This window comes from Triticum aestivum, chromosome 1B, assembly GCF_018294505.1.
Source record: "Triticum aestivum cultivar Chinese Spring chromosome 1B, IWGSC CS RefSeq v2.1, whole genome shotgun sequence".
In the NCBI taxonomy this organism is placed as follows: domain Eukaryota; kingdom Viridiplantae; phylum Streptophyta; class Magnoliopsida; order Poales; family Poaceae; genus Triticum; species Triticum aestivum.
In genome coordinates this window covers 203,252,150-203,279,691 of record NC_057795.1, presented here as the reverse complement: position 1 = coordinate 203,279,691, position 27,542 = coordinate 203,252,150, and the positions used below count along the sequence as shown (strand labels likewise).

General features: G+C 44.5%; 2 protein-coding genes across 21 annotated transcripts; one reads left to right on the top strand and one right to left on the bottom strand.

The window, feature by feature from the left end:
• Nucleotides 1–9,209: 9,209 nt before the first annotated feature.
• LOC123115736 (probable beta-1,3-galactosyltransferase 12) lies at nt 9,210–19,419 on the bottom strand. The gene is made up of 7 exons (XM_044536837.1): nt 18,898–19,419; nt 16,463–16,612; nt 16,294–16,376; nt 16,108–16,207; nt 15,832–15,945; nt 9,994–10,136; nt 9,210–9,699 (listed from the first exon to the last, which is right to left on the bottom strand). Exons 1-7 carry the CDS (start codon nt 19,338–19,340, stop codon nt 9,602–9,604), a joined length of 1,131 nt encoding a protein of 376 aa, XP_044392772.1. The 5' UTR covers nt 19,341–19,419; the 3' UTR covers nt 9,210–9,601.
• A 1,748-nt stretch (nt 19,420–21,167) lies between these two features.
• LOC123115748 (uncharacterized) lies at nt 21,168–26,909 on the top strand. 20 transcript variants are annotated; one of them, XR_006456721.1, is made up of 7 exons: nt 21,168–21,666; nt 21,803–21,901; nt 22,143–22,275; nt 22,802–22,876; nt 23,034–23,065; nt 23,188–23,291; nt 25,000–25,535. XR_006456721.1 is itself a non-coding variant. In XM_044536851.1 (6 exons), coding segments are annotated over exons 1-6 (366 nt in total). In that variant the 5' UTR covers nt 21,168–21,641; the 3' UTR covers nt 23,190–25,535. The 20 variants fall into 20 exon arrangements, 3 of the variants coding, with proteins under 3 accessions (XP_044392786.1, XP_044392782.1, XP_044392798.1); XR_006456720.1 differs by having other exon boundaries at nt 24,826–25,535; XM_044536851.1 differs by having other exon boundaries at nt 23,188–25,535.
• Nucleotides 26,910–27,542: the final 633 nt, after the last annotated feature.

Here is a 27,542-nt window from a genome sequence, read left to right as displayed (position 1 = left end):
GTTTGGTCACTGCATGAGTAGCATTTTGATACTTGCATTTAACTTGCTGAAATGTCATGATATAGTTTGTCATTTTGGTTTTGTCTGTTGTGAGCTTGCAAGTACATTCAATGTACTGACATGGCGTGTTATGCCAGATTTCAGGAAAGTCTAACTAGATCGGAGTGCTGCGGTGTCTAGACCGCGTCCACATCGGTGTCCCTGTGCTATGGAGTCCCGCTACATGGTTATTCCGCTTCCGTGTAGATGTCGTGCTCGAGGCCCCCTTTATGTTCACTAAATAATGTACATACTATTCAGCCGCACCGAGTGTGTCGCTTGGCCTCGCTACTTGGTGTAATATAACACTATGCTTCCCCTAGTTTCAATAAAGCGGTGATTTCTGTACTAAGATGTTGTGTGTTGCCAGACGACATGATATCTGGGTTGGCAATGCAAGGTAAACCGGTCGCTCTGAGTTGGGGTGCCACATATTGGAAACTTCTATAAGCATTATCTTCAGGTCCCGTTCATGAAGCATATGTTGAATGAAAGAAGTGACTTCCTGTGATTCACGTGCATTTGGTGCAAGTTGCCGCGGTGAGTTCGAGAAAGATTGTTTTTGTTTCCTTTGGAATCATCCCAAGTCAGTCATGTACGTGTGAAGTATTCTATGGTCTGATAGAGTGATCATATTCATTCTATACGTATCCCTAGCACACCAAGCCCCTGATTGATTTGTTCAAGGTGAAGAAGTCTCTTCTTAAGAGCAAGACTTATGCAAGGACTTCGATATCCTTGTTGATGGTTCCCCACCTGAACTTGGTAGTGTTTTTTTATGAGACTACTACATGGTCATGCTTGTCTGGGACAGCATGTTCACAGGTGTGTAGCAGAACCCGCTCATGTTTTGGGAGCTTACTACCATAGTCCATTTCCCGACAATCTCGTAATGCCATCTCGTTGATTTGTGTTGCAAACTTTCATTTCTCTTTCTAGATTTGACGAGTCTGGAATATTCTGACACCAACCAGATCTGAATCTCAGGTAGATATGATGGTTGGAACGTTTCCCAAGAACTATAATATTGGTTTCTCTGTAACCCGGTAAAGTGGATGACGTGGCCAACACACCCAGCTGGAAGACCTATTATTGTAGTATCTTGATTGAGGAAGTTGGCCACCTCCCCATAAGGATTTGGTAGGATTTATTCCAGTAGTTGTTCCTTATGGATTCTTGTGCTCCCAAAGTCCGACCTTTTACTTGATGTTCTAGATTCCAAACCATATTTATAAATGGTGTACGCTAGCACATCAAGGAGAACATTAGAAGCGGAGTTCTAAATGTCTCTCGGTCGATCATCCAGATTTTGTTTCTTCGCCTCGCTAAGGTGAAATCTGAGAAGATGTTATCTTCCTTTGCATCTGCATCGTCCATCACTATTCATCATGGTGGTATGTTCTGTTGCCAGGATCCTTGGGATGTTGGTAAAAACTTGATGAATATGGAAATGCTCAAGTTCTTGAGAGCACGCGCAAGAACTAGATTTTATCGTCGGCATTAATTGGGAATTGCTCTCAGTTTCTTCGATTATGTTGTAACCATTCAAACAGTGGAATCACTCTCGCCTGTTGAGTTTTCCCCAGTTACTAGAATCATTCCCAACACTTGCACTTTGTTCCCACCTTGCACCGCCATTGTGCCATCCTACCATGGGTCCCATCCATCTCCGATGATAAGCAAAAATCATCCATTGTGTTGTCTTCAACAAGGTAGTCTACATCATCCATCCTAGTACGAGTATGTCATTCTTTCGGACTCCTTCAAATGATCGATTGTGATTTGCTTTAGGATGGTATAAAGAATTTCAATGATCTCTGAATAAAAAGTAATTATTTCTGCCACTTAAGTGATTAATTCCACGAGTCACCTCCTCGAAGGTGCCCCGTTATGGACTCACGGCAATTTATCTCCTCGCTGCTCCGAAAGTAGTGCACCATCCTATCCAAGCGGAGAATTGTTGCCTACCAAGTGAACCTTCATCATCTGTTTCACTCCATCCCTCTAGATGTATGTTTAGCGTCTCAACTGAAGAGATGTTCCTACGTCTCACTCCATGAGTTGATCTTGAGTGTTGATCGATCTTCAAGAAGATCGATTCTTCTAGAGTTTCCCTTTCTCCTCGTTGTCATATTTGATGGAGTTCTCAGAGCAAGATGTCGAGTAAAATATGATGATCGAATCAATGTTTTATGAGGTGCAACCTAGATCGTGAAGATTGTGTCATCTTTGTGTCCCCTCTGTCTTCTTACCTCACGTCTTGAATCTCGAGACGAGATTCTTGTTTAGTGGGGGTGAGTTTTCACAACCCTACTCAGTGCATGCATTAGAGTGTTTGCATCATGTTTAAATTTCTCAGAAACATGAAATGGGTATGACAGAAACTCCCAGCACCACTTAATCCAACTAGGGTTACTAAAATACTTTTTCAATGAACCTGAAATGCCCTTCAAAAATGTTCATCATCTTTGCCTTGGTCTAGAACCTCTGTCAAAAATGGTTCACAATTTTGTAGGACAACATTGGGTCACTGAATTAAATCATACCTTATTTGCATTTGGCATTTAAATTTTGTATAATATTTTAAATGTCCAAATATTCATGAACTGAAATGTTTGCTGTTGGAAATAATCCAAACAGTGGCCACAACCAGTCTCATGATTTTTGAAGGTGCACAGGTATTTTTTAATAAAGCCCTAAAGTTACAGAATAAAAGAAAACAGAAAGAATAGGAAAAGAGAAAACTTACCTGGCGCCCCAGCCAGCCCACCACTGTAGCAGCCTAGCTAGGCAAAGCCAGCTCGGCCCACCAGGGGCAGCACTGTCTTCTTCCTCTTGCCAGGAGGAGAAGCAGTTGCGTGCCTGGCGCGCACGCGAGCCGCGCCAGCTCCTCCCTGCCTGCCTCATGCCTTTGGGGTCTTCCCCTAGTGCCACGGAGACGGCCACGAACCCACTCGACCTCTCCCTTGAGCTCTCCCCATTCTCTGGCTCTCTCCCTCGCCGTTCCCCACCTCATCGAACGTGCCCGCCGCCGCCGACTAGCACCACCACGGCCATCGCGTCTCCCTCGTCCCCGTGAGCACTCCAGAAGCTTCGCCTCGTCGCCTTAGTCCTCTCCGCTGAGCCACATGACCGGAAGAGCCTAGAAGCGCCGCCCCCGATGCCTTCTTCCTCTTTGGTCGCCGGAGATCGCATCCGCCGGCCCGACGACCCCAGGCCTTCCCCGAGCTCGCTGAGACCCTCGTCTGACTCGCCATGAGCTCCTCTACCAATCCCCCCTGCTCCCATGCTCAATAGCTCAGCGTAGCCCTTGTTTCCATCGAGATCGAGACCTCGCCGGCAAAGGACATGTTGCCGTCATCGTTTTGGTTTGCCTCCATCCAAACCGAGCGCATCACCGCACTCAGTGCACTCCCAGCAGTCCGCCTTGCCGCTTAGCTCGCTCGTCAGCCAAGCGTAGCGCCTCGCCCGCGCCAGGCCAAACTCTGGCCGCCGCATCACTCGACGCCATGCTCAACTCCGTCCACCCCAACCTCCGTTGTTTGCTCCATCGGATGTGTGTCACTCCCCAAAGTACGTAGGTGCAAGCGGCTCTTCAAGCCAGGCCCGTAGCAAAAATCCGACGCCCTCCACCGCGGATTTGGTCGTCGGCGTTTACACGCCGGTGGTGATGATGTGGCACGTCATTAGCGGCTAATAACCCTGCTAACCAACACCACAGCCACTTACATATGGGCCCCATGCCCCTAACTAACCACAGTTTAACTCCTATTTAGTTTAAGTTAATCATAGTGGCCTCACGCATCGGCGTTGACCCCGTTGACATGGACGTTGACCGGACCCACCTGTCTGTGTCACTAACTGACACTGGGTCACTAACCAGTGGGTCCCACTGGTCAGGTTTGACCTGGACGCTGCCTCTTGACTTGCTGACGTCATGCTGACGCAGTAACTCCTTTCTGGAGTTTAAATAAATCTTAAATGATTTATTTATTTCAGAAATTTCTTAAAACTTCTAAAATTCATAGAAAATAATTTATAACTCCAAATGAAATAATTTATATATGAAAAATGATCAGAAAAATCCAATCTATCCACTTGTACTAGTTTCATGCATGATAAAGCAACTTACCCTTGCTGTTTAGATCAAAACATGATAATGCACTTTATAAGTTCATAGTTTGATCTTGAACTTGAACCTTGGGTTCAAAATAGCTCAAACCCTTCTGGTTTTAGTTGCATTAGCTCAAATCACAGCATATTGGCATGTCATTATCATGCATCATAATTGTTGCAGTGCATTGATTGTGTTCTTCCTTGTTTGCCTATATTTGTCCCCTCTCAGTAGACGTGGTTCTAACGATGAGTTCGATGACACCGATGAAGAGCTACACTATCTTCAGAAGTGCCAGACAAGCAAACCCCCCTTGTTCATTCTGATACAATCCCACTCTCTCACTCCTACTCTCTTTTACTGCATAGGCCAACAATGATTCATCTGTTACATGTTGCGGTAGTTGAACCCCTTTTTTCCTATACATGACCTGTCATTGCCACAGTAAATAGATGAAACCCACTAGCATGAGTAGGAGTTATTTGAGCCCTGATGTGCCTACTCATTCATGCTTGTTTGTCATGCCTGCTACTGCTTAGAGTTGAGTCAGGTCTGATTCATCGGGAATGAATTAGAATGGTGATGAGCATGTCCTACTGTGTGAGTTAAGTGTGTGAACACGATTTGGTAAATGTAGCAGTGAGAGGCCATGTAGGAGTACATGGTGGGTTGTCTCATTGAAACCGTCCTTAGGAACTGAGTTCTGTGTTTGTGATCAATGAATAGCTACTACCACTCATTGGGCCTGAAACCAATGGACCCTCTCGACTTACTAACCGCCACTGTCCTCTGTCCGGGAGTTGCAAGTAGTTTCTGGTGTTTGTAGTATGCAGGAGGTCATGCACAACACTGTCCGAGGGGTGGGTTGTGATGTGGTAGGCACGTGGCATGGTGTACCGGGACGCCCGTTTGGTGCCTCGGAAACCCTGCACACATCGTTCGGGGCTGTATGTGGAAACCTCGGTCGGACTCCCTGCGGATGGAACCTGAATAGGCGATAAACCTGGACTAGGGACTTGTGTGGTTAGTCAGGTCGTGGCTGACACCCTTGCCAGGCTTCCGCTTGAAGGTTGCCGAGATACATGACGTGTGCGCCACCTCAAAAGAGTTGCTTGTGGTCTTAGTTCAGGTTAGCCACTGAGTCAAAGCTGGCTTGCTGCAGTTAAACTCCACCATCCCTTTGTTGATACTGATGCCTATGTAGTTAGTTCTGATGTAAGTCTTGTTGGGTACATTTGTACTCACGTTTTCCTATTTTATGTTTTGCAGAGAGACTTCAGTCTCACTAGTAGTTCTACGTGGACTTCGACATTTAGCTTGTTACCTCAACTACGATCTTGTACCTTTGGAGGGTCTTGTAGATAGTCAGGCTCATCAGCGCTTTTTCATTTATAGTTGTCTGTACTCAAACATGTTATGCTTCTGTTGTTTATATGCTCTGAATGTTGGGTCATGCCATGTTTGTAATACTTGACTCATCAAAGCCTAATGAATAAATACTTTGACTTGTAGAGTTTTGTTGTGATGCCATGTTGTATTTGCACATATCGAGCATATTGTGTGTACGATTTGAAATGCTTGGTATGTGCGGGATCCAACAACCCAATTGTTTATTCTTGGTAGCCTCTCTTACCGGGAAATGTCTCCTAGTGCTTCCACTGAGCCATGGTAGCCTACTACTGCTCCAGAACACTTAAGCTGGCCGGTATGTGTCCTTCTTTGTTCCTGTGTTTGTCCCTTCGGGGAAATGTCACACGTTGTTCCTTTAAGTCCTTGTAGCTTGCTATGACTTGGGTTCATACGTTGTTGATCGATACATTCGTTGATGGGATGTTATTACACATTATATTGCAATACTTATACCTTTTCTCTCTTATTTTATAAGGTTTACATGAAGAGGGAGAATGCCGGCAGCTGGAATTCTGGACTAGAAAAGGAGCAAATATTAGAGACCTATTCTGCACAACTCCAAAAGTCCTAAAACTTCATGGAGATTGGTTTTTTAATAAATAAAAAATATTGGGCAAAGAAAGCACCAAGGGGTGGCTACCAGCTAGCCACAAGGGTGGAGGGCGCGCTCTACCCCCCCTGGGCACGCCCCCCTATCTTGTGGGCCCCCTGGCAGGCCCCTGAGGCCCATCTTCTGATATATGGTGTCTTTTGCCCTGGAAAAAATAGGAGAGAAGCTTTCGGGACGAAGCACCGCCATCTCGAGGCGGAACCTAGCAGGACCAATCTAGGGCTCCGATAGAGCTGTTCTGCCAGGGAAACATCCCTCGGGGAGGGGAAATCACCGCCATCGTATCACCATCGATCCTCTCATCGAGAGGGGTCAATCTCCATCAACATCTTCACTAGCACCATCTCCTCTCAAACCCTAGTTCATCTCTTTTATCCGATCTTTGTCTCAAAACCTCAGATTGGTACTTGTGGGTTGCTAGTAGTGTTGATTACTCTTCGTAGTTGATGCTAGTTGGTTTATCCGGTGGAAGATTATATTTTCAGATCCTTAATGATAATTAATACTCCTCTGATTATGAACATGAATATGCTTTGTGAGTAGTTACGTTTGTTCCTGAGGACACGGGAGAAGTCTTGTTATAAGTAATCATGTGAATTTGGTATTTGTTCGATATTTTTGATGAGATGTATGTTGTCTCTCCTCTAGTGGTGTTATGTGAACTTCGAGTACATGACACTTCACCATGATTTGGGCCTAGGGGAAGGCATTGGGAAGTAATAAGTAGATGATGGGTTGCTAGAGTGACAGAAGCTTAAACCCTAGTTTATGTGTTGCTTTGTAAGGGGCTGATTTGGATCCATATGTTTCATGCTATAGTTAGGTTTACCTTAATACTTCTTTCGTAGTTGCGGATGCTTGCGAGAGGGGTTAATCATAATTGGGAGGCTTGTCCAAGGAAGGGCAGCACCCAAGCACCGGTCCACCCACATATCAAATTATCAAAGTAACGAATGTGAACCATATGAGCATGATGCAAACTAGCTTGACAATAATTCCCATGTGTCCTCGGGAGCGCCTTGCTTTGTATAAGAGTTCATAAAGGCTTGTCCTTTGCTACAAAAAGGATTGGGCCACATTGTTGCACCTTGTTTACTTTTGTTACTTGTTACCCGTTACGAATTATCTTATCACACAACTATTTGTTACCGATAATTTCAGTGCTTGCAGAGAATACCTTGCCGAAAACCGCTTGTCATTTCCTTCTGCTCCTCGTTGGGTTCGACACTCGTACTTATCGAAAGGACTATGATAGATCCCCTATACTTGTGGGTCATCAAGGCGCACCAAAGAGAAGGTGGTGAGGGGCGTAGTTCCAACGAGGATGACACGGGCAGATGTTAAGTCGGAGGGTGGCGGTGGCGAGAGCATCAGGCCAAAACATGGGGGTACGTTAGAGTGGAAGAGTAACATATGAACGTAGTCTTTAAGAGTGCGAAGAATGCGCTCGCACGACCGTTCTGGTGGGATGTGTAGGAGCAGGATAGGCAGAAGATGGTGTCGTGAGAAGCAAGAAGGTCTCGAACGGTGACATTATCAAACTCTTTTCCGTTATTTGTTAGCAGTGCAAGAATGGGGCCACCAAATTGTGGGGTAACATAAGAACTCTTGTTGATGGCAACCGAAGAACTCTTGCTGCAAGAAAACAAGGCGCTGAAGTTTGTTGTCGGTGAAGAGCGCGTTGATCTTGTTCCACATGGCGCAAGCATCATCGTCCTCGGCGACGACTGTGTGGAAGATGTCCTTCGAGACGGTTTGGTAGAACCATCGAATGAGAGTGGCCTCGATGGTGGACCACTCTGGGTCGCCCTTCATGTACTCGTCGTCGATGGAGCCATCGATGTGCTCGGTGAGGTAGTACTCGTGGAAGACAAGGCTGAAGTAGGTCGTCCACGCGTAGTACAAGGAGCTGGAGCTGTTGAGGCGAACGGAAATGCGGGCCTCGATGTTGAGATCGTGGATAGCGGTGGTGAAGGGTGCAGGGCCGGTGAAGGGGTTGGAGCTGTTGGTGGTGGCGGGTCCCGAGGAGTCCATGGGGGTGCGGTGGCGTAGATGCGGTGCGGCTGCGGGACAGAGAAGTAGGGGCGGCGCGACTGCGGGAGGGAGAGGTGCGGCGCGGCGCGGCAGGGTGAGAGGAAGATCGGTAGGAAGCGAAAGAGACACGGGGCGGCGGCGGCGATGGAGATCGCGGTAGCGGTGGCTTAGGGTTAGTGTAGGATCGAGAGGTATGATACCATGTAGAGGAGAGGTTTGGCAATGCAACTCATGATAGTATTGATAGGATGCATATGCACATATATATGGTGTACAATGTGGACCTCAACCTCTACTATATAAAGGCTAGGAGGTAGGATAGTATTGATAGGGTGCATATGCACATATATATGGTGTACAATGTGGACCTCAACCTCTACTATACAAAGGCTAGGAGGTAGGCCAGGATATACAATATACATGCAAACCATATGCTCAACACCTTGGAATAATCCAATGTAGTCAATATTCAAGTACTACTCGGATTCACCGCCTCTCTACAGTTGGATTGGGTTTATCCAACTGTCAATATTCTAAGATATTCTTATATTGTATAGTGGTATGGTATTGTTTTTAGGTTTGTGCATATTGTGCATTGTACTTGAGCCCAAGCACAGAAACTTCTAAGTAGCACACATGGAAATAATCCAGTGTAGCCAAGAGGATATCCTACGGCCAGGAATGCTCGGATTTGCCACCATTGGATCATGTTCATCCAACAGTCAATATGCAAAGCTATTCTTACTGCACAGTGGTATCAACATACAACACCTAGCAATGAGTTTTTCCTCAAGAAACTTGAGCCTCACCAAAACACAAACACGTTATCATTGTCGTCCAAATGGAATAGCACTATGACAATCAAGAGTACAGTATTAAGCACAACATCTATAAGTAAACCAAAAACTAGCTCCATCCAGAAATGGCTCAATGCTGTCAGGTACCTTAAGTACCTAAGCAAGGAGCATAATTACAACCATCACAAAACTGGGGCCAGACAACTGGAATCAGATGGCACCAACTATAAATAACCCTGATCATACTGTCAGGTGCCCAACCAACAGGACATATCAACATATCAGTGGTGTATGTACATCGGTGAACATCAACTATAAATAAGTATCCCCACTTGTGAATATACCTGAACCTAACGCGGATGTTGTTTGCACAGATCAATTGGTGGTATGCACCCAAATACCCCGCTGCTCTTGTGGTATCTTCTGCGCTTATCCTCCGGCAGTAAGAGAATATAAAAAGATTGTCGTCCAAACAAGATCGGTGATACATACAACAATATAACTCCAGGCGATAATGAATCCAATTTCCCCATAAGGGAGACATTAGCATCCACACAATAGCCCATTCATGGGTCAATAATGTATCAGTATTATATTCTACTCTTCCTCCTCCAGTTCAGGCGGTAATGTTGGGCTTTTTGAGCACAAAGTTGTGTTGTGCAGCTCCTTTATTTTCTCAATGGGGTCACAAGAGCCTGCAAATAAATAAGGACTGCTTTAACCATGTGTTGGCGTGTCAAGAATGGACTCGAGCCACAAAAGAAGGCATGTGGTGGGTCAATCAAAGACATTTTGCATTGTACAATAAGACCTTAATCTATACTGATAGACTTGAGATATGAAGAGCATTATATTGAAACTGAATAAATAATACATCTAGGTACAATTACATATGTAATGCGAGATGGTAGCATAATTAGCAGTATGGTCATTCTCTCCTCCATACGTTATGACTAATATTTTAGACAAGTAGTTCACCAAGGACATACCTGAACATGTCTTGCTGTCCCATACAGCAATGGAGCTGGGAGTGCATGTGGAATCACACATTGCACGGTTGTCTTCATGATTTACATTCATGGCAAGCATCCATGAGCCAATAGTAACATCCTCATAATCAAACATCCTTAAACTGGGAAATGCATATAGTAAATTAACGACTATGTAAACATTTAAAACATAACAGCGTGGGAAAAAGACAACAGCTGATCAAGAAGATGTATTCAACTAAGGGAGCAACTAGGGGGAGGGTGACATCTGAGAAGCGATCAGGCATTCCCACATGACACGTGTCATGTGAAGGGCAACCCCTCGTCTTACCTACGGTTTTTCTTGGTTTTTGTCTCTGCGGTTTAACTGCTGTATAGCTGGATTTTTTTTTTAGGTCTTTTACTTGAAAGCAACATTCGGAGTATAGCGTGCTACCGGATAACACACAGTCACGATTTCTACTTTTATATAGATAATGAAAGGGGGACATAGGTTGAAATGCACATTCGTCGAAGGCAACATTCAGCATAGCAACCGCCATCGGTTGCACCAGCTCATAGCACCTTTGGCGCACAATCATGACGCCCCTGACTCAAAAGAAAGATCACTAGAAATATGAATATATTTTCACCAAAGCATATCAAAACAGGGTCTAGCTTTGAAGATCTACATGAGAGATAGTCGAAACATTCCATTACTGGATGCTCAGTTCAAACGTTGTTTTGTTTGTATTTTTGCTTCTGAACATAGAAGTACAAGAAAAAATTGGACGGCCTCCCCAAACAAACTAACCGTGCCCTCCATGCTCGCTATGTATCGTTTTTTTCTAGGTTCTGATGGTAGAATGGCATGCCGGAGACTTGGAGTGTAGGCTGACAGTTCTCCGACCACTAGGAGCCATTTTCCACCCTTATGTATATACTCTTTTTAGCAGCACGCCACATCTACCCGAAATGGTGGATGTGCCGTTCACAATTCCCTGCTTGCAAATTGCAACTCCTACCATAGTGTTAATTACCTTGCCTCTGTGCACCCCTTGGTTTTCCCCTGGAAGGGTCCCACCTTAAATATCTCTCTTATGTTCATGATTTTCTTTTTTCAGATCTACTCGCCACAACAGAACTAACTTGCGCAATAGGCTTCATTAAAAAAAACTTGCATTGTTGGCTTGAAGCCTTGAATGCTTCATTGGAAATCAAAACCATAATTTAGTATTGATTATTGGCATTAACATACCAGTAGAGGATCAACAAGGTTAAGCTTATGCCAAGTGTAAAACGGGTCATGCTTATGTCCTTCAGTTGGCTCTTAACGTACAATACCAGATGGTAAGATTAATAATCTACTTGCCACCATGGTTAATAAATCGATACAATCACATTAGCAAGTATAAAGGTTATCACTGGGAGTTACTGCTTCTCCATGCATAAATTATCTTACCTGTTTTCTCATTGTGAAGTACTAAAACAGAAAGCGTGAGGCCGAACTTCTCGTATCACTGACAACTAATTAACAAAGAAACTACTCATATTTTTTTAATGTACAAATTATGCCATTAGATTTGTCATGAAAAATTATTTCAAATTATTTACCGACATATCCATATAAAAAGCAACAATGGAAGTTATATCTTGGAGACTATCCATATCTAAAGTATCATATATTTTGGAACAGAGGACGTAGGTTGGCTGTGTTGGTACTTGGTAGGTTCCTCGCCACCACCTTACCAGATCATTAATGATGGTACGCATGCGATTTGGAGAACCTTCTGTGCAAAATGGAGTTATCTGAGCACATGTGCATGCGTACAATCTATGATATGATTATCTGCAGCTTGCTGATCACATTCAAACTGGTATGCAGTTTTAAGAATTAGGGGCAATTATTTGTGTATGATGAGTACGTCGCCAAACATAATGCTAGCTATAACCAACTGTATTTTGTGCATGATGGACTTCATATGGTTGATTTTATAAGGCCGTTCTGGGGTTTTGGCGGAAGACTGTTGGCCAATTGAGGTCAGGGTCTATCCTGTTGAGAGTGTGAAACTTACCCTCCTATTCTCGCCTGAGGAGGTTGGTCGGGCGATTGCGCAGATGAAGGCTAGTTCAGCGCCCAGGCCGGACGGCCTGCCGGTTGCTTTCTTCCAAAAGTTATGGGTGCAGCTTCAGCCGGTGATTATGCCGATGTTCCATGAATTCTATACTGGGAGATCAGACAAGTCCCGCCTGAACTTCGGTGTCATTACCGTAATCCCCAAAATAGTTGGGGCAACAGATATCCAAAACTTCAGGCTAATTACAGTGATTAATGTGCTACAGCGGATTGTCTCTAAGGTGTGTGCGACGCAGTTTGCCCTGCTGGTGGAACGCCTCTCTCACCCCTGCCAGTCTGCCTTTCTGAAGTGGCGTCGTATTCATGGTGGAATTCTAACTCTTCATGAAATCATTCATGAGGTGAAGGTACAGTGCCAGAAAGGCGTATTCCTTAAGTTGGACTTCCAAAAGGCATATGACCGCCTTGACTGGTCTTTCCTTCGCTTAGTTCTTGAGCAAATGGGCTCGATGGCCGTTGGTGTTCCTGGATCATGCAGTTGATCAGAGCGGTAGCACCGCAATTAATATTAATGGGCAGGTTGGCCCCTACTTTAGGTCTTCTAATGGGGTGAGGCAGGGGGATCCTATCTCCCCTCTCCTCTTCAACCTGGCAGTTGACGCCCTTGTGGCCATCCTGGATAAGGCTAGGATGGCCGGCCACATCTCCAGTGTGGTTGGGAATATTATCCATGGAGGTGGTGTTACTCACCTCCAATATGCGGATGACACCATGATCATGGTTGAGGGTCGGAAATTGATATCATTAACCTCAAGTTCCTATCCTCTGCTTTGAGGCCATGTCGGGACTTCAGATCAATTTCGATAAGAGTGAGGTTGTGGTATTAGGGTACTCTGTGACGATCAGCAGCAGATTGCGGACAACCTTAATTGAAAGTTGTCCTCTTTCCCCATTGCGTACTTGAGGATGCCGCTATCTGATTCGAGGGTCCCCCTCTGGGAATTTGACCCACTTATGGGTCGTGTTGTGTCTAGGTCTACGCCATGGTGCGGTAGATTTACTTCCAAAGGGAGTAAATTCGTGCTTATCGACTCGTGCCTTTCTAGTCTCCCCATGTATATGATGGGGCTATATATTTTGCCTGCAGGGGTGCATAGCTCCTTTGGCAAGAATCTATCGCGCTTCTTCTGGCGGGCGACTGATGGACGTCAGAAATACCATATGGTCAAGTGGGCTGATATTTGCTTGCCCAAGGACCTAGGGGTTCTAGGTATTCTTGTGTCCCGTCGCATGCACATGGCCCTTATGTTGAGATGGGTTTGGAGGATCCTCAGAGACGATGGGGGGCTGTGGCTGCAGCTTATTAAGGGGTTGTTTGGATAGCAAGATTATAGGAAACTAGTTTTCGTTAAATTCGATTTCTGGTATAATCGCCTAAAATCTTGTTTGGGTTGCCTACCTAAATCTAAGATATATAAAACTGAGTTTTACATAAGCCTAAAAACCAAGTTCGTGAAAAAACGACTAATTGACGTTTTTCTATAAACTCGTTTCCTATCTACTGCGGCGGCCATTGGAGAAGAAAAACAGACGTCCTCTTCAGGCATGGCAAGAGATCAATGAAGCGCCCGGCCATCACCGAGCTTGCCGCTGGGGCTGGACGTGATTGTCGTCGTCCCCACGACGAGGTGGATGCGGCCGGAGCATGCAGGATGCGCATGGCGGAGATGCTCCTCTTCCTCTTCTCCGACGACGGCTATAAGAGGCCACTGTGCTCCGGGCCACAATTGCAACACTCGAGGCGGAGATTGACGTTGCGTGCATGTGTATCTTCGGTGCGATCGAATTGGTCTGTGTTACACGTTTTCCATGCATGCATCTCGCCGGAATCGATTAAGCTGTCAGCTTGTGCATGTGCGTATGTATACGGCTAGAATACACCCAGCTGCTTGCTTCCGACTTCCTAGTTCTGTTCAAGATCAATCAACCTTGTCCGTGGCGTGTACTTGTGCGTCGATTCCAACAGTTAAATGAGTTCAAAAGGCCACCGCCGGCACCTCTACCGGTGACAAAAACAAGGCCGTCATGGGCACTTTCTCCGGCAACGACTTGAGACCTTCATCACGATGCCTCAGAGGAAGTGATAGGCGGGCGGGAGATAGTGCTGGACGAAGCCGATGTATGCCAATATGCCATTGAATGAACTGTATAATTGCGTTTCTTCGTCTTTTCCCAACCAAACAAGGAATAGTATATACTTGTTGTAACAGAAAAAACTAACGAAAACTGGTTTTCCTAAAAAATCCTCCACAAACTGGTTTTCTACAATCTCATGTATAATCATTGATATCCAAACAACCACTAAAGCAAAGTATTTGCAGGACCTCCCCCTTCTTGCGTTTGATCATAGGGAGGAATCTCAGTTCTAGAAGTCGATTAAGTCCATCAAGAATGAGATTCGTCTTGGGCTCTCTATCTCCATAGGCAGTGGAGATGGGACCCTCTTCTGGCTGGACCCTTGGGTGGGTGGATCTCCACTCTGCAATCATTTCCCTGCCTTGTTTGCTATCTGCGCAGATCCGATGCTGTTGGTGTCCTTGGCCGCTCACAATGGGATTTGGAACGTCTTGTTCCGTCGCACATTTGGGCCCAAGGAAACCGTTGCTTGGGCCAGCCTTCGGACATGCCTTCCATCGATGCTTCCGGATTATCCGGACGTCATATCTTGGTGCCTGACCCCTTCGGGGTTCTTCTCTGTTGGCTCAGCATACCATGCCTTGTGCCAGCGACCAATTCTTGCATGGACCACACCTTTGTGGAAAGTGCCCCTTCCTCTGAAGATCAAGATCTTCGTGTGACAGCTTTTGCGGGATCGCCTCCCATTGGGGACGGAGGTGATCAAGCAGAATGGGCTTGGCGATGGATTATGTCCTCTTTGTGGTGTCCCTAGACTGGGACCCACATCTCCTTCACCTGGTTCGCTGCTTGATTCTTTTGGTGCTTTGTTCGTGAGGTTCTGGGGCCTAACTGAGATGCCCTGACCTGGCAGGGTTTCTTGAAAACACACGCCAACCAGACAGATAGGAGACGCCTCTTTTGGTTAGTGTTCGCAGCAATGACCTGGACCCTCTAGACGATGCGTAACAAGATGGTTATTGAGAGGTTCTTCTTACGGCAGGCCACAGACAATTCAAATTCTTGGCTTTTTGCAGCACTGGCACCCATTCTCTAGGCAGCGGGATCAGGACCGACTTGGCAGCATGATGGACGCAATGACTGGCAGCTCGTCGTCTTGCCCCGACTCATAGCGACTGATCTATCGGCCACTTGGTGGCTTTTTTCCTCTTTTTTTATTACAGCATGTTTGTGTTGTTGCCCCAACAAACTTATTTTTACTTTTCTCACACTTGAGCTTGTTGTATGGACTTGGTGGTTGCTTTATCTATAAAGCAGAGCAAAAAGGCCTGTTTTGATAAATTTAACATGTTTGACTGAGTGCAAATTGTGAGTTCTCCTTGCAACACAAGTGAATAATCATGGGAAGCTTACATTTTGGTAGTTTAGTATTGTGCCATTGTTTATTTTAGATCTACTGCAACACGCTAGAACTAGGTTAGAAACATAAAGAGTTCATCATTAAACAACTATGTAAGATGATAATATGTGCAAGAAACATCTGTTAACTCCTTGCCTCCTTGGTAATGTATATTATGTTCAGAGTGACGCGAGCTATCATACGCTTTCACTCTACAGGCCGGGAAAGAAAAAGATAAACAACTAACCTATCATTGTTTGTAGTAGCTATAGCTCCCACCACTTCTGAAGAAAGAGCATACAGTGAACCAGATGCATGCATGAAGTACTCATTACCTAATAATCCATATGAACTTTCATACCTGTCATGAAATAATAACATAATCACTGAACAAGATAGTTCAAAACCTTCATAGCTGAGATAACAATAGATGCCATGGATACCAGTATGGCTTACATGGAAAACTAATTGATACATGCAAATATGAATTTCGAAGTTAGAACCAATTCAAATTTCCACTAACCATTTCATATTCGGATCACTGACAACCGGTCCCTTCTTCATGCAACCAATATAAGTCCGGTGATGAAGTCGGTCCTTTGCAAGGAGAGCAGCAAGTCTATCTGGCACAGAAATGTGACATAATTACATATAACAGATCTAACAATCTAAACAACAGTTTTGATACATTGTAAATCACAAAATTTACCTGGGCGCAGATAGATAGTATCATCAGCTTTGACGTAAAATTCTGCGTGGAACATGTCATAAGCTGCTTTGAAATATGCTAACCTATCACATGAGCAATCAGTAGGTAAGATTAACAAGATGCAAGTTCACAGGTAGAAATACAAGATTACAGAGTGTACAGGGCTTACATCTTCTCTGGGGGCTTCTTACCCTCATCAGCATCAATAAACAAAAAGTCATGATACATGTCTACCTCTTTCTGAAGATCTGCCATTTTTTCTTTGTCCTTCGTCCTTGCAATGACAAACCTAAAAGATAAACCAAATCCATGTTCCAAACTGCAGGACAGGTGGAGGGCCAGTGAGCATAAAGATGATTCAATGTATTCTTTACTACTGAAGCGTTAAAAGTAGGGGAAAGTAAAGTCTCTGCAACCATGTAACCGATGAATGGACTTAATTAGAGATGACATGTTTCCATCTATAGGTAATAGTTACAGTATGCTCAAACTAAAGTAACTACCATTTTACATAAAAAGATCATATCAGATAAGCTAGAAACATTATTATAGTAAAATTGGTGCTCTCAAAGTGATGAGAACACCCCAGATGAAATGCCTCCATCCAAAATGATGATTGAGGACATCCATAATGACATGCCTCCCAACTCAAGTAGACCAATGACGATGGCATGTGCCAAACAACTCGAGCAACAGGTGAATCTTCTCCTACTTGAGTCTCCCGCTAATCTACATATGAATTGGATGCTACTTGATACATCAACTTTGTCTATCCTTAGGTTTGAGAAGCTAAACACGGACAACAAAGAAGCTGAACAGGGAAGACATGCCCCCAGGCATGTCCTGGGTCTGGGTGTGCAGCAAGGTATCAGAAAAAACAAAACAAATTTTAGCTGCCCAAGTGGCTTTTATAATGGGCCAAACACTTTGCACAATAGCTAGGGCTGAAGTAGAGAGTACAATTAAGAGGAGACAGCCTTTTTTGTAGTCAGACTTGTTTTGGGAAGAAACTAGTTGAGCTTTGCTCTCCTATCCTAGGGTTTTGACCATCCCCTCCACCTTAGTTCTTGCATTTCCTTGTGTTTGTAAGAATCGAAGAGTCTCTTCCGGTGGAAATCGAGATGTCCATCAACTGTTTTGTTGGTTGAGTTCACTGTCAAAGGCTATCACATTGGTGTGTGTTCTTGACATTTGGTTCATCAGGCAAAGCAAGTTATCCTTTCCTAGCGTGAAGATCAGGCCAAATCCGGGGGCCTCCCCCATCACAAAGAAACATGCTGAGCCCTATCAGAACTGGTTACGGCTAATATTCAATTATATGTCCACCAATAGTATACATCCCTTTCTAGTAATACTTGTCAGTCAATACAATTATACAACAATTCAAGTATAGTTTCAAGAGAAGCAAATAGCCACACTTAATGAAAGCACTTTCTAAAATATGGAAGTTCTTTATCATGATAAAACCTCATATTTATCCACAAGCAGATAACAAAGAAGAAACATGGCAAATAAACCCTGCTAACCAAGACGCCAACACAGTTTTACATTTAAAGTGCCGAAAATGAAGTTTGTTAACTTGTGTATTTTACAAATTTGTATCAGGTCACCTTGCTTTTTAATGTTTACATCGCTTGGTCACAAAGCAATCGATTGCATCTGAATTCACTTGATAAGAGGAAAACAATTTGTAGGAACCAGGTCCCCGCTGGCTTTAGAATACAGCAATATGGGATTCAACAGGTTGTCCAAAGTAAAGGACCAGTTAGTGGATAGCTGGGCTGATTATGAATATGAGGCCAAATAATTGGTGCCCCAGCTTTTTCCCTTTCGAGAATCAGTGGCATTTGCAGGTTGGTGACTGCATTTTACTTCAATCGGTGGGTATTTTTTACTCTTCATGTACAATTGTAATAAATTTCAGGGAAGTTCTAATATGTTCCAGTTCATAATGTGTGTGCACATTAAAAAAAAGATATGCTCAGATATGAGGCGTAAATTCAAAATTCCACTTATAGCTTATGAACATTCTGCTACGTAAATCAAATGATGGAACTGCAGATTGGTATTGCATCGGAGTTTTCAAGTCTCACCTCATTTGGTCACATGGAATGTAGGTCAAGTTAGTAATAATTGACAGAAGAAATTTCCCTACAAATATTCTTATGCTATTTTTAATGTGACTAATCTTAAAATACTACTAGTTCTACAAATAATGTGAGCAAGAAAAGGTATATATGCCTAACTGCCAAAGCCAAACTGGGAAAAATGAGCCAGTGCCGATGTGTAAGACGGTAAGACCCATTCCAAGCCGCAGTGCTACCAATCAAACCAGAAAATATAAGATTGCAACAAACCATTCACAAAAATTACATCAATTTACTGATTATTAGTACAGCCATAGTACGGAGTGGGGATAATTGGTGGTTCAAAATTCAAACAGATCTCGCATTAGTCGAAGCTTCGTAGAGCAATGCAGGTGAAAGCAACTATAGGCATCGTCTTATGAGATCCACTTGAAGGTATAAGCTTCTCTAGCAGCAAACTACAGCAAAAAAACATCTAACCAGATCCAGGTAGGATGAATGGAGAATCATATGGAACCTTACGACGCCTTCAGGGTTTGGCGGGAACCAGGTGGCACGGAGCGCAGCACGGCGGGCGGCGGATCCGAGCTCAGTGTGGACGCCAACGACAGCGAGCACCTTTTCTCTGTCGCCGGCTGAGTAGTTCCCGGAGGAGGCGAGGAAGGAGCGTAGGGAGTCCTCGGCGCGGCCACAGCGGAAGGCGACGGAGTCGGGGGGCGACTGGAGTGGCACAGGGCGGCGGCTAACGGACACGGCGAAGGAGAGGGAGGCCACGGCGAGTAGGAGGCAGACGACGGCGAAGAGGAGGAGGAAGCGGTGGGGGGGAGCGGCGGAGGCAGGTGAGGAGGGGAAGCTGGAGGGGACGTATGGGCGCCGCGGCTTGGCCTCGTCGTCGGAGCGGTGGTAGGGGAGGACGTCTTCGTTGTGGTGATGGCGGTGCTTCGGGTGGTGGAGCGGCATTAGGTGGAACTTTGGAGAAGAAGAAGGACCGAGGCTTTTCGGAGGTTGATGAGTTCGTATGATCTGATCTCGGTCTGTATTAAGATCAGTGCAGTGTTCAGCTCAAAAAAGGAAGAGACCAGTGCAATGTTTGCTTTGGGTTCAAGTAATTCTTACCGACAATGAAATGGGCAGTGATACGCGCCGGCGCACCGGCCGAACTGTTCGGCCGGTCCAGCCCAAGCCGTGCGATGCGGTCAGCCCCAACCGTTAGATTTCCGCGCGAGGCCACCACCGAACCAACCATTGCAGCAAAAAGAACACGTTTTTGTTGCAACCGTTGTACGAACAGCCACAATGAGAAAAACAGGGGAGCTCGATCCCCCGCGTCCGCCCATCCCCGATCCGCGGCAGTGGCGACCGGATCCGCCTGTTCTTCGTTGCCCGCAGCCGAATCACGTCTAGGAGGGGCTCCCCCACCTATCAAGCCGCCTTGGGATTGCTTCAATCATGTCGTACATACGTCATGACCTCCTTGCCGCCATGGATTTAGGCTCGAGCTCCGCTGCCGTTCATGGCCGGAGTCCCCTGAGGAGGCAGGGCCCTGGTGGATAGTGGACCGGTGTTGCAACGGTACTACAACCCTGATGTCTCATGTGTTTCTCGTTGGCTCCATGCATGCAGCAGCGTGTCCCCGTAGTTGCATCTCCCGGTGACGACGGTCGCAACTCCGGTGATGACGAACGCAGCTCCGGCGTTCTGCGGCTGCAGGTCGCACCACCTCCGGCGACGAGCTCGTAAGAAAACTGTACTCTCCGTCGGGGTGTCGGTAGCAGCAAAAAGAACGCCCGGTTGTAGCAAAAAAGGGCAACGCTTCCAACAAATTAAAAGCTCGCCGGCACCATTGTAGCAAAAATGTTAACCAATTGTATCTTCTGTGGCTGCCGGTTGCAGCAAAAAAATGACACGGTTGTAGCAAGAAAAACATTGACGTCGACCGGCCGCTGCATATGGTGGTAGCAAACCATGTCGCCGGTGGTAGCAAATGAAGCCGTCGGTGGTAGCAAAACAAAAAACTAGTTCCAGCAAAAAAGAATCAGCTACAAAATACAGTAGTTGGTTCCAGCAAAAAAGTTTATGGGTTGAAGCTTTTTAAATGTAGGGTTGAAGCTTTCATGTAAACGGTTGCAACTTTTTTTATTTGGGCAAGAAATCGATAGCAAAAAAAGGATGTAGCAAAAAAACACGCTGGTCGTAGCAAAAGATAACGGCAGTTGCAGCAACAAAATGTCGTTGTTGCAGCAAAAAACGGATGCAACTTTCGTCCGTCTGCAGTTGTAGATATTTTTCCCACCCCACAGCTTGAGCGGTTGGTGAAAAAAAAAGCTGACCGAGTAAACGTGGTGGGCCAAGGCCACGTGATGGGCCAAGGAAAAAAAACAACGTGGATCGGGAGGTGCGGGAGCGCTGGATCGCTACCCGATCAAACGGCGTGCGCGGGACCGGCCGAAACGCTCGGCCGGTGCACCGTCTGGGAACATTTCCCCAATGAAATTGAGGAGATAATCAGAAATAACGATATATTGTACTTCCTCTGTTAATAAATTGTTTAAATCAATAAGGATGCTAGCCAACTTGCCTCCACGGAGCTCCCCCGATTGGGCCCTCGTTCGCCGTCGGATCTGTCTTCCGACAAGTCTGAGCCATTGGATCTTCACAGCAGTCAATCCCGATTTTCACCTGCCGGTCCTTTTCGTTGGCCAATGACGAGTGGGCTCGTCCCTGGCGTTCGTTCGCTGGGTCCGCCATGCCAGCGTGCATGAGATTTTGGTCAATCCTCTCAGTGCGTCCCCGCAGCCAATCCTATCTTTGCCTCGGTCCCACTCCCGCACCAGCAGCCGCACGAACCCTAGCCGCTATTCCCCTCGATCCCCATAGCCTCTCCTGCCTCATGGATCCTCGCCGCCGCCTGCTACTCCTACTCCACCACTGCTGCTGCTTCTCCACCACGCTGCCCTTCCACCTCGCGTTCCTTCTATCCGTTGTATATGTTGCCGTCGGCGGCGCCTGGTTCCAGATCGGGCGCAGGTTAGCAGAGTCCGGTGTTGAGGTGAAGGAGCATGGGAGAGGGGGCGATGAGGACAAGCAACTTTCGGCCGTTGCCATGGCTGAGGCTACAGGAAAGAGGTAGGAAGCCGGAGGGTGAAGGAGCAGGCCGGCCCTCATGGAGACGCCGCCGCCAGCCGTGGGCCATTCGCCGTCACTGGCCTCACGCCTCGTCTCCTCTCTCTTCACCACCACATCCATGTTGTTTTTTGGAGAATGGTGCTCCGATCTGGTCCCTATGGTAATATCTTCCCTTATTCTCCCTCCTTTGATTTCTAATAAACTTACTTTGACGTGTTGTCTTGACATAAATTGTGACGTCTATTGTTATACCATGGCATGTGTAGTGCTAATGGTTTCCTGCTAGGCAACTTCAGGCCTGCAACATTTACAGGGGAGGATTGCAGGTGTCGATACGATGGAGCAATTTCTGGTTTTGTGGTTGGAGCATAGCCTCATTTTCGCAAGAGTTTGGGGTAAGTTCCTGGTGGTCTTATCTCGGATCGGCTCCTTTGCTCGCCTTCTAACCTTCTTTTCCTTTTTCATCACGTTTTGCTCTCTTCCTGTGTGCTGCACATTTCTGCTTTTCTCAATAGGTACAGTTAGTATGAAATAGGAGTAAGACATCCTGGACTCGGCTCTTCGTTATTAGAACTTGATTGCTACTTCTTGCTGATCAGTTACAAAATATTAATTCAAGTAGTTTGTTATGTACAGTTTCTCAAGAACAATGGGATGTTAATCTTCCATGCGCAGCGGCGGTGCATCAAGGTGCAAGGCAGCTGCGACATGTTCATAGTACGCTAAAGGATGAGCTCCTACTTTTGCTGATGCTAGCTCCTTGCTGCAGGTGAGCTACCACCTTCTCCCCCATATGTTAGAGTTGTGGTTCGCAAACTGCATATTTTAGCATATTGTTTCAACCAAACATGATGTGATATTTTAGACTTTTACGATGATGTGAAGCTCATAGGTATCAATAACCAGCAAGCTTATAGATAATTAAGTAACCTGTAGAATGAATTGTGATCTTGATCGGTATTTATGGCCACTGGCCGTTGGTCATATTTGTCACCAAAAAGTGATGTGCTGTGCATATGCATTTGCAACTTTGAGCTTTAAAAAAAGGTTGATATGTGACCCTCCCTTTGCTATTTTGTGAGGTATCCTGATTGGCATATCACAGGTTGCTAGAGTTGTTCAAGCAGGCGTGTGCGTTCTACTTACGATAAATTTGTTATCTTTATTTGTACTTAGTTTAGTTTGAATCGGTACCATAACAATGCTAGGTTCAGTAACTATTATTATTTTTTTACTTTTTTACGTAACGGCTGAATCGAATGCTCATGTTAGTATGTATTGGTTAACAATGGCAGAGTCATTGTGGTGCCTGTTGGGCCTTTGGTGTTGTGGAGTGTCTGCGAGATCGTTTCTGCATTCCTCATGTCATGGTGAGTGCATATGGACGATCTGTCTACTATCTGGTCTATTTTTAAATAGGCATGTCGGTCTTTTCTTACATAAGCAGCCTGCTGTTTCTATTCCTCACAGAACATTTCAGTTTCTGTCAATTCACATTTATCTCCATGTTATCTTGGTGTAAGGTAGCTTTGATGATGTGTTGAGGCGGTCTGCTCAGTGTAAGAACAAATAGTTGGCCACTCCCATTTTTATCTCATTTCGTAATCATCGCAAGCTATGCCTATGTCAATATCTAAAAGTTTTTGCTATTTGTTTCTCCTCCTTTAATCAATATTTGTAGGATTGTTAGTAAGGTTGCTCATCGTCAAGGAAAGTGCTTTGTGGATACTTGCATGACTAAGGAAGAAATTTGTTATTTGAAGTATGCACTAGAGATATTGCAAGGTATTTCTGTTACCAGACGAAGAAATTTGTTATTTGAAGTATGCATTAGAGATATTGCAAGGTATTTCTGTTACCAGATTCATATCTTTTTTTGGGACCTATGTACAGATGATGATTCGTAGCTGCAGTTATTTTTGTCCTAAAGATACAAGCAAATTGAAGATTAGACTTCTGTATGGAAATTTAAATAGTGGTTCCCTGGAAAGCAATTTAATTTCTTGCATTGATTTCTCTGATATAACCACGCCTTTCCTATTTTGTTAAAGAAGTAAACTAATTCCTAAACTTACACCACCAGTCAGCATAGCATTCAAGCATGCCACTAGGCCAGGGCATTCTAGCAAACCTCGCTCCCACTATAGGTTAGTTCTTAGCTATGCTTGCGACTATTCTAATCGACCGGACAAAAAACTATGGGAGGAATCAAAGGCATGCATCTGACCTCGGGTACATGCACCAATTGAAATAAGAGGTGATAATGTTATCATATAGCTATATTCGATTCATGAGTAACTTAACAACCAACCTGGACGGCAAAAGTTTACTTCACTTGGTAACATGAGGTGGACACCGAAAGCTTGCTATCTAATTTTCTTCTCTGTAGAGGAAAACAAGTATACCGATAGTTGGACACTGAAAGTTTTCTAAAATTATTTTTAGAGTTGTATAGTGTATACATTTATAACGTAGATCCTTACTCATGTTACACCTTTCTTGTTCTTATGGCGAAAACATTAGCATATTAACCATTTCTATATTTTTCTGTTATTTTCTTTTAATACAGTAGTGTCCATGCTTATAGATTTCTATTTAGTGTCAATCTAGCATACTCATGTCACTCCCGTCCCATTTTAGCTCTGTTGATGGATGATTTCTGCCATTTATTTTTATTCCCATTTTATATATTCTGATTATTGCTTCATTATTTATCAACTGATGAGGCATGACTTTTGTGTGCACTTCTTACTGATGATGATCCTGATGTTATTTGTTTGAGAAAAGACTGAGACGGCTTGAAGTGCATATTTATCCTTATTTTGTTCAATTATAATGGGATGAAGTAACTTAATTGACCGATAGTGTTGTTAGTAGTGATAGACAATAGGCAATTTACTAGAGCAGTTCTGTGGGTATTAGGCATAGTCTTCTCTGTCTCTAAAACCAGCTTCGCATGCAAGATCTTATCCTATGCCAAGTTATTCTGTGGGTATATTTTTGAAATATTTATCTTTGTTGTTCCGCTTAGCTACACCCTCCTTAAGTATTTTTTTTACAGAATCTAGAAAAACAAAGTGCTTTGCTTCTTTCCTTGCCTGGTTCAAGGTTCCGAGACCACATGCAGTGTGCGTTGGACAATGTTGCTGAGGGTCCAGTTTCTCATTTTTTAGATTTTGTAGTAGCAGATATGTGTATAATATAGATAACTAAACTGGTGTTTAGGCGTTTTAGTGCAGGACTGCTACTTGCTCGATTAGTTAGATGAACTGGTGTTTAGAGATTTTAGTATGGAGTGATGTTTTGGTCTTGATTGTAGGGCTTCGAGATGCACCATGAGGGCTGAAACGAGGCTTATACCAGGCTACAAAATTATCATGCTTTTGGGATTTTCCTGAATTTAGTTAGCATAAATACGTCCAGAATCTCTCATGCAATATGTAAGTCTGTCGGTAACAACACTGATTTTTCGAGTTTGTTCTGCCAAACAAAGTGTGGAACATACTTCATTTTTGCAGTTAAAAGAAGGAAAAGAGAACATTGGGGGAAAAGGCAGCTGAGCGGATTCTCTAAGCTTTCTCAAATGTTTGAAGGAAAAGATAGTTACAATCATTATTCTCTCGCCTTACTACATCTTGATGTTAATAGGCTTTGGAAGGTACTATGCACCCGTTCAAGGTTTATAGAATTTGTACCATCCTATTAAAGTTTATTCTGATGAAAGAATTGACCGGTTCTTCCTTGTGTAAATTAATATTGCAGCTGCTACTCCTTTGTGCATTGGTACATAGTTATAGTTTTGAAGGTGTGTACGCATCAACATATACTTCCCACCATCCTATTATAGTTTGTTCTGATGACAAAATTGAGCACCCCTTACTTGAGTAAATTGTGCAACTCTTCCTTGAGTAAATTAGTATTGCAGTTACTGAGCCTTTGTGCATTACGATACAGTTCTACTGAAGCTAGTATTGTACTACTTATGCCCATTTTAAACCCAGACCTGATTTTACATCATTTTTGTCCTCATCCGTTCTCCTTAATTTTAGTCCATTTCAGCAATGCTATGATCTGCCACTCTATATGAAAAACGACTGAAATTTTGCTTTTGTGATTTAGTCAATCATCTGTGTTTTGATTCCTATTGATCTCTCCTTTGGCAACTGATGCCACCCGGAGGGCTGCCAGCCCAAGGTAAGATCGGTACTATCCTTCAATAAAAAAACAGTGCATGCAGAGAAATCCGAAATCCGAAATAGTAGGAAAGGAGAAATCTCACCAGTTGAGTACGTGTCTTTGGAAATGCTTCTCTTGCTTAAATGAGGAACCGAGGAAGAAAAGGGGATAAACAAGCACGATAGATGTAGTCCCCACCGCTTCATATTCTACTCCAGACGAGCCACACACACAGAATTGTCCGTGGACTCAGCTAGGTAGCATATGGGCCTTTCAAATACCTATGCCTCCATATGCACAACACGGAGATGGTTCTTTTGCGTGCACATGGAAAATAAAAGTTCAGTACAATCACAACTAAAAAAATACGTCCTTAACTGGTCTATACATTTTATCCAAACATGTCCTTATTTTTTCAAACTCGGATTTCTCATGATGATAACCATATTTTCAACTAAAAAAATGATTCCTTAACTGTTGTATACATATTATACAAGTATGATTTTTTTCAAACTCAAATTTCTCAACATGATAAACATATTTTCAATATAGCATAATTTAATACATGGGTTTTCTATTACCAATATCGAATATGTCCTTGCAAAATGAAACTATTTTCATCGACAACATGGCTTTAGCGGGTCTCTGCGCCATTTGGCGCAACGGGTCAACTAATTGTCATAAAGAATATGAAGTATCTGTCTTTCTGGGCTCCTCGCAGGTAAAGAGCATTTCGAGACGTCTGTCCCGAGGTGGCGTGCCGTGGGGGCCTCTCGGGGATGCTTCGAGCCATCAGACCCTGCTGGGCGGTCGGGGGGACCGCAGGGCGCGCCTAGGACCACCGTCATTGGACGGCCTTCGTCGCACAACTACCCGCTCGCAAAGGCATAGCCAGGCTCGCCTGTCAGCATCCACCATCAGCGATCCGGGCTGGTCCAATCATGACAGGCAGGGTGTGCGTCACGCCCGCCTGCACCGGCTCACTGTGAGGGTCTCTCCGGGCGCTTCGAGTCCTCCGATCTGCCCAGACGGTGTGGACCCAGACAACCCGGCTGGGTGGTCCATGATGGGTGTGAAGGAAATATGCCTTAGAGGCAATAATAAAGTTATTATTTATTTTCTTATTTCATGATAAATGTTTATTATTCATGCTAGAATTGTATTAACCGGAAACATAATACATGCGTGAATACATAGACAATAAAGTGTCACTAGTATGCCTCTACTTGACTAGCTCGTTGATCAAAGATGGTTAAGGTTTCCTAACCACAGACATGAGTTGTCATTTGATAAACGGGATCACATCATTAGGAGAATGTTGTGATTGACTTGACCCATTCTGTTAGCTTAGCACTTGATCGTTTTAGTTTACTGCTATTGCTTTCTTCATGACTTATACATGTTCCTATGACTATGAGATTATGCAACTCCCGATTACCGGAGGAACACTTTATGTGCTATCAAATGTCACAACGTAATTGGGTGATTATAAAGGTGCTCTACAGGTGTTTCCAATGGTACTTGTTGAGTTGGCATAGATCGAGATTAGGATTTGGCACTCCGATTGTCGGAGAGGTATCTCTGGGCCCTCTTGGTAATGCACATCACTATAAGCCTTGCAAGCAATGTGACTAATAAGTTGTGGGATGATGCATTATAGAACAAGTAAAGAGACTTGCCAGTAACGAGATTGAGCTAGGTATTGAGATACCGACGACCGAATCTCGGGCAAGTAACATATCGATGACAAAGGGAACAACGTATGTTGTTATGCGGTTTGACCGATAAAGATCTTCATAGAATATGTAGGATCCAATATGAGCATCCAGGTTCCGCTATTGGTTATTGACTGGAGACGTG

Bases quoted from the DNA above. Each gene is read 5' to 3' on its own strand.
- LOC123115736 (XM_044536837.1), bottom strand. From the start codon at position 19,340: ATGCCGCTCCACCACCCGAAGCACCGCCATCACCACAACGAAGACGTC. The intron at 16,377-16,462 runs GTAAGCCCTGTA...CTCATGTGATAG, and splicing joins AAGAAGCCCCCAGAGAAGAT to GTTAGCATATTTCAAAGCAG. The intron at 15,946-16,107 runs GTTAGTGGAAAT...ATTTCATGACAG, and splicing joins AGTGATCCGAATATGAAATG to GTATGAAAGTTCATATGGAT.
- LOC123115748 (XM_044536847.1), top strand. From the start codon at position 21,642: ATGGTGCTCCGATCTGGTCCCTATG. The intron at 21,667-21,802 runs GTAATATCTTCC...AGGCAACTTCAG, and splicing joins GCTCCGATCTGGTCCCTATG to GCCTGCAACATTTACAGGGG. The intron at 22,276-22,801 runs GTGAGCTACCAC...TAACAATGGCAG, and splicing joins ATGCTAGCTCCTTGCTGCAG to AGTCATTGTGGTGCCTGTTG.